The sequence below is a fragment of the Leptosomus discolor genome, unplaced genomic scaffold (assembly GCF_034619465.1).
Source record: "Leptosomus discolor isolate bLepDis1 unplaced genomic scaffold, bLepDis1.hap2 HAP2_SCAFFOLD_41, whole genome shotgun sequence".
NCBI lineage: Eukaryota > Metazoa > Chordata > Aves > Leptosomiformes > Leptosomidae > Leptosomus > Leptosomus discolor.
In genome coordinates this window covers 344,547-351,699 of record NW_028237908.1, presented here as the reverse complement: position 1 = coordinate 351,699, position 7,153 = coordinate 344,547, and the positions used below count along the sequence as shown (strand labels likewise).

Sequence of the window (7,153 nt, the reverse complement as noted above, 5' to 3'; positions counted from 1 at the left end):
TTTGAAAAGTGTTAAGGCCTTCTCTGTTTCTGACTGTGCCCCAGCAGTGAATAGCGGGGTGAGGGTGCAAGAGGTTGGGGGGAGAAATAATCTGGCCAATGACCCCAAGTGACCATCTTAACCCCCAAGATTTCTTGATTTTACTCTTTCTTTCCTCATCCCTTGTCCCACTGATGTTGGGAAAAGGAGGAGAGCAAGCTGCAGGACAGTGCTAATTTCTTGCTGTGGTAAACCCACAACATTTACAAACAAAGAAGAGCTGGTGAGGAATGGAAAAGTCCGGGGTGAGAAGGTAGAGTGGACCATCCTGAGAAAAAGGAAGAAAGCAAAGAGCAGGACCTCAGGACAGCAGACTTTGGCCTGCTGAGAGAACTTCTTAGAAGAATCCATGGGCTACAATGCTGCAGAGAAGATGGGTGCAGAGAGCTGTTTGATGACAAGGATCTCCTCTTCTCGATCCAGAATGCTCCGTCGTGACATGCTAGAGGTCACATAAAGGTGGCAGGAGACTGGCATGGTTGAAAAAGGAGCTGCTGGCTAAAACCAAGCATGAAGGGGAAGCCCAGAAAAGGTGGCGGCTGGCTGCCTTCCAGCCTCCTTGGTTCTGTGATTCTGGGAGGAGAGGGACACTGCAGAGCTCTTGGCAGCACTGTCCTCTTGCCAGGAGCTCCCTTCGTCCCAGGCAGGCAAAGGCAAGGTGAAGGTGGCTCTGATGCTGAGGAAACCTGGGGGTGTTCCATGAAGGCTACAGGTCCTGACCTCCAGCCTCTGGGAAGGGAGAACAGGTCCCTCAGGTGTTGCTCAGGCCTCTCCTGGGGACAGTCTGATCTGCACGGTGCAATGGCAAGCGCGGGTGTGGGACACTGTAGGACATCCTGTGGTGGAGATGGTCAAGGGCTCTGGCAAGACACAAAGCCCCCAAGAGAGCTGAGGTCTTTCTCCCCTTGGCTAGGGCTGTTGTCTCAGCCCCCAAGGCCTACCAGAAGACACCTCAGCCTTATGGCACCAGCACCTCAGTGCCTCCTCAGCCCACCCAGGACAAACCCAGAAGCAGAGGACCTTGGCCCTGCCCTTGGCACTGCACATCCCCACATCACCCTGCCCCAGGAAGAACCCTGAGGAATGGGTGAGGGACAGGGTCTGCCTTGCAGGGGCTGGGGAGTCAGGGCTTTCTTTTGGCTTGATAAAGCACACCAAGGGTTACTCAGCATCAGAGCCACCTTCACCTTGCCTTTGCCTATCTGTCCTCACTGAATCCAGGTTTCTCCTTCAACCAGCCCACAAGGAAGATTTGTCAGTAACATCCCTCTGTGGAACCCATTAGTGCTCCAAGAAACTTTGGAGTTTGCATCTGACTTTGACTCCTCCAGAGGTTTCCTCAACTTCCTCTCAGTCTCTGTGATCCATGAACTTCACACTAAACCACCGGAGAGATAATTAAAAAGTTCTTGGGCTGTTGCTGTGCTGCTGATCTGGGCTGGGCTCCTGGGAAAGAGAGAGCTCCTAGCAAGCAGGCAGAGCTGCAGGGAGACAGCTCTGCCCAGCAGCAGCTGCTCTGCCAAGCGCAGCAGGGCTGAGGGGGCTGCCTGTGGGCACCAAGGAGAAAGGAGCAAGGCAAAGGGATGTTAAAGACAGGGGAGAGTGGGAGGATGGCTGAGAGCTCACTGGAGGAGAACTCTTCCCAGACTCTGACACAGTAAGTCTCTGGGTGCAGGGCGATGTGTCGGTGTTTCCTTGCAGGATCTCCTGAATGTGTCCAACCTCTGGGATCTGTCTGTGCTGGAGAAGAGGAAGACGGGCTGCAGAGCAGGGCTTCCCTAGTGCAGTGTGAGAGGGACAGGGCGTGACGGCTGCCTTCTGGTGGGGATGGCTGTGGGGTGTGAATCCTGGTGGGGATGGCTTGAACGTGTGAAGGTGGGTGTGGACCCAGGGGTGACCAGGGCTGCCCTTCCAAGCAGGGGGTCTTCACCATGGGGGTCTGTGACCTTGGGCATGGACTCTGTCACCAGCCTACATCAGCACTCATCCTGCCCCTGGGAGCTCCTCATGGAGCTGTGGGGAGAAGCTGTGAGTGGAAGGACAGATCCCCAGCAAAGGTTCATGTCTTCTGACACATAAACCTCTTCCTTGTGCAGAGAAAAGGGACTGAGAGCAACCGGCCTGGGATGTCACCAACGTGGAGGTGCTGTGCTCTGCTGTGTAAGGAGAAGGCTTTCCCGAGTGCCAGCTGTCTTCCTCTCCTGTTCCCCATTTGCAGAAGGATCAGGGTATTGCTCTGCATTTTTTTCTCCAATTCCTGCTGCTCCTTTTCTTGCTTTTGGAAGGTCTGGGTTGTGGGGGGAGCGTTAGGCATCTCAGATGCATTTGAGTCACTGATCCTGGGGGGCTGTGGGCAATGCAGGGTGTGGGACTTGGAAACAAGTTGATCCTCCCTACAGGAGGTGCTGGGCACTGTCTTTCCGGCACCTCAGAACATCCCTGAGGTGAAGAGGTTGAAGTGCACTTCCCTCGTGCTTGGGGCACTTCAGCAGGGGAGGGTGGGAACGTAGTGACAGCCCCGTTCTCCCCCACAGGCACGCTGCTGTTATCATGTCTGGAGAGAGCCTGGAGAAGGAAAATGGGGGTGAGAAAGGTTCTGTGTTGGCCGTGAGTGATTCCGACCCAGACTTTGCTGTTCAGGAGAGCAGAGTTGGAAGGGCTGGGTCCCTCCCTGGGCTCTTCCCTCTCAGACACAGCTGGTCTGGGTGCTGCCCCCATCACACTGCAATAAATAAGGACAATTGTCACATGGTCACTGAGGCAAATGCCTGTCACTCGACTGAAGGCACCCATTGCCAGGAACACCTACCGAATGCACGGGCTGTTTGTCACCACTGCAATAGCACAGGTCTGACTTCTCTGGAGCCCGTGGGCAGAGCCCCTGCTCATCAATGCTGACCTCACAAAAAGGAAATGACTGAATTTACCCTTAAAAAAGAAGCCATTATGGGGGTTATCAGAAAGAAATTGCATAAGACTGGCTCAATGAAATCTGTCCTCGCTTGTCAATGTCTTCTCCTCTTTCAACAGTCTCCTATTCCTGCAGTGAAATAATGTCCAACGGCAGCTCCATCACCCAGTTCCTCCTCCTGCCGTTTGCAGACACACGGGAGCTGCAGCTTTTAACCTTCGCGCTCTCCCTGGGCATCTACCTGGCTGCCCTCCTGGGCAATGGACTCATCATCACTGCTGTAGCCTGCGACCACCGCCTGCACACCCCCATGTACTTCTTCCTCCTCAACCTCTCCCTCCTTGATCTGGGCTCCCTCTCCACCACTCTCCCCAAAGCCATGGCCAATTCCCTCTGGAACACCAGGGCCATCTCCTACTCGGGATGTGTTGCCCAGGTTTTTCTCTTTGTCTTCTTGATCACAGCAGAGTATTGTCTTCTCACAGTCATGGCCTACGACCGCTACGTTGCCATCTGCAACCCCCTGCACTACGGGACCCTCCTGGGCAGCAGAGCTTGTGTCCACATGGCAGCAGCTGCCTGGGGCACTGCTTTTCCCTATGCTGTGCTGCACACGGCCAATACATTTTCACTGCCCCTCTGCCAGGGCAATGCTGTGGACCAGTTCTTCTGTGAAATCCCCCAGATCCTCAAGCTCTCCTGCTCAGACACCTACCTCAGGGAGGTTGGGGTACTTGTGGTCGGTATCTGTTTAGGCTTTGGGTGTTTTGTGTTCATTGTGGTGTCCTACGTGCAGATCTTCAGGGCCGTGCTGAGGATCCCCTCGGAGCAGGGACGCCACAAAGCCTTTTCCACCTGCCTCCCTCACCTGGCCGTGGTCTCTCTGTTTCTCAGCACTGGCTTCTTTGCTTACCTGAAGACTCCCTCCATCTCCTCACCACTCCTGAACCTTCTACTGGCAGTTCTGTACTCGGTGGTGCCTCCAGCAGTGAACCCCCTCATCTACAGCATGAGGAACCAGGAGCTCAAGGACGCCCTGAGGAAACTGATGACTGGTTGCTTTGCAGAAGCACCAATGAACTGCCCATCTGCCCCTGCATATCACTAGTAATGGAACTCATTACAGGCCCAGCCTCTCTTTGGTGGGTTGTTTGATTTGGTTTCTTTGGGGTTTAGCTTGCTCGGGGAGTATTCTGTCCTCAAAAATGTTGCCATTCTTCATCCTATTTCTATGTCAGTCTCTGCCTGCCTTGTGTGCCTCAGAGACTTTGTGTAAATAAGGAGCTGTGCTGTCTGCGTGTTTAAACCAAATAAAGGACCCTGCACCGACTTGTTTGTCTGAGTTCCTTTCTCCAAGTTCTTTTCTGGAGCTGCAAGGTCAGCATCTGTGTGCAGAGGTGGAGGGGGCAGTAGCCACCCTGAGCTGGGTCTGCCTCTCTGCCTCACCAGTATGGCCCTGGCCACCACAGCCCACTGTCTCTGCAGAGCAGCACCACCAGTTCAGGGTCTGTGGGGAGCCTGGGGAGGGGGTGCAGGAATGCCTGTCCAGGTCAGCAGAGATGAGCTCTGTAGGGAAAAGTCTCTGTGAGGAGATGGGATGTCCCGGGAGAAGAGCAGGGCACCGTGTGTGTGTGTGCAGGGGGGACATGGAAAGAGAAACCCTTTGGTGTGGGTGACAGCTCAGGTCAGGCTGCCCTTTCCCTGGGTCCAAAGGACCTTCCTGAGGATCCCCGAGGCCAGTTGTCTCCTGCTGTCGCGGGGAGCAAGTTTGGGATGTGGGGCTGCAATTTCCCCAGGGTGGGGATCTCCTCAACATGCCGGCTGGATGAAGGTTCTCTGTGGCCTCCGTTTCCTTCTCTGACTCCAGTCCTAGCAGGGCTGCTTTGCTGGGCTCGACTGGGGAGATGGCAGAAAGGAGTCAAGATTGAGGGAAGGGCTGGGCTGGCTGGGCTGGCGAGTGCCCCCGACAGGAAACAGCATTGAGCTGGGGCGGATTTAGGGCACGGACTCCTATTGGGGAGAAACTGAAGACCTTTATTGTTTGCCACAGCATCATTATATCCTTTTCTCTACTAGCACACGCACCACTAAGTAAGCTGTGACTGGTGTACGGGCATTGTCCACGCGCCACTACCACTAGCACCGTTGGGTGCTGTCCTGCAGGCTTGTGTTCTTCTCGAGTCTAACGGTCTGCACCTATTTACTTCCCTGTTCTCTTCCTTTACTCTTGTTCAAGGCTCAGGGCAGGAGCTGCCTGAATCCTGTTAACTCTTTCCATCCCTTCTCTCCTTGTTCCTCCTCAATTCCCCATTTTGGTTTTCCTACCATATAGACAGTTACTGACGTTCAGAGGATCATTCCCTACATGCAAGATAAGAAACATGGTAATATTAAAATTATTCACATGATTATACTTAAAATCAATAACACAACCTTGATTAAGATCTCCAACCATTCCCTCAGGCCCCGATTGTTTAATAAGGTAGCTAAAGGAGCCATGAGGATGCTAGCTGCATTACAATGCACACCTATCAACCCTCGTAATGCAGTTACTTCTTTCCCAATTACTTCTACATTATCTATGTGTAGTCCAACAAGGCACGTGTGAAAAGGCTGTTCTGGTTGTGCCATCAAGACGTAGAAGGCTGTCTGGTTCAAGGCATGAGCCAAAGATACCCGTATGTTACTGCTGTTCTGGGGTGTCAGCGTCGGTGTCAGCGTCTTCATCATATGTCCCATAGTCTGTATTGATGTGATCAACACTTCCACTCCCAGCAGCGTGATTAGGTAGATCGCCATCCCCATATTTTGTTTTTTCAAGCCATAGCCTTACACACTGCACTGGAATCCACTCTGGTCCTTCATCTGAGGAAACACAAGCACACCCTCTACCCCACGTTATTAACATGAATGGTCCTTCCCATTTCCCTCTCTCTAGCGAACGCACCCAGACTTTCACATTTGGGTTTAGTATATCTGACATTCCGGAACCTAGGCTTAAAAAATGTTTAATTAGAGGTGGTTGTTGGTCCCCTATGTCGTTTCTAAGGTCTACACAATTCAAGACACAGACCATTTTCCATAAGCTTATCTGCGGGCTTTCCCCCTGCATTCCCCCTTTTGGTTTTTGAAGCATGTTTTTTACAATTTGGTGAGTGCGTTCAACGATTGCTTGTCCTTGTGGAGAGTGTGGAATGCCCATGACGTGTTTTACACCCCACATTTGTAAAAACATTTGTGTCTTTTTGCTGTTATATCTGGGACCATTATCTGTCTTTATAGTTGCTGGTATTCCTAATACTGCAAAGGCAGCAGTCCAGTGTCTAAGAACGTCCCTTGCTTTTTTCCCTGCATTCAGCTGTTGCCCATATCGTCCCTGAATAGGTATCAACTGAAACACGTACCCACTTCTGGCTTCCCAATTCTGAGACGTGTCACATCTGATGGCCATAATTTAAGCGCTTGGAGACCTCGAGGGTTAACTCCAGTTGGGCCTGCGGCCGCAAATTGTTGACAATCAGGACACATACGCACAATTGCACGAGCATCATTGCAGGAGAAACAAAGTAGTTTTTGAAGAGCTCGAGCAGATTGGTAGAAAAATTCATGTGATAATTGGGCTTGTTTGAAGATTTGTGGTGTAGGCGCCGCCCAGGCCAGGGCAGTCAATCTGTCTGCTTCCCAATTCCCTTCTGCTATAGCTCCAGGTCAAGTAGTACGGCCTCGTATATGTAGTACGTAAAAATCACTTACCCGGTTGTTGACCAAACTCCATAGTTGTTTAAACAGGGAAAATAACTGCTCATTATTGACATCTTTTAATGAAGCTTTTTCTATTCTTTGAACAAGCCTGCAAACATACTCTGAGTCAGTGACTATGTTCAAAGGTTCACTCCACCTTTGGAACACCTTAATAACTGCAACCAGTTCTACAATTTGGGGCATTCCTGAGACTGTACGAATCTCGCTCTCCCATTTTCATCCTTCTTTCCAAACTATCACTGCTCGTCCTCATTTTCCTGAGCCATCGGTAAATACTGTGCACCCAGGTACGGGAACTGGGCTGCGTCAGGGTCGGGCGATGATGTGCATGTCTTTAAAAGACACGAATAATTTGTGTGACAGTAAATGAATACTGATATTTCCAGTAAAATTCAGCAGCGCAGTTTGAAGGGGTAGACTATTTGCCATTCTCCATCCCAG

The 7,153-nt window shown here is 51.7% G+C and overlaps 1 protein-coding gene across 1 annotated transcript; it reads left to right on the top strand.

Moving 5' to 3' along the window:
* Positions 1 to 3,092: 3,092 nt before the first annotated feature.
* LOC147412406 (olfactory receptor 14A16-like) lies at positions 3,093 to 4,058 on the top strand. Its single transcript, XM_086481397.1, has one exon. It carries the CDS (start codon positions 3,093 to 3,095, stop codon positions 4,056 to 4,058), a length of 966 nt encoding a protein of 321 aa, XP_086337523.1.
* Positions 4,059 to 7,153: the final 3,095 nt, after the last annotated feature.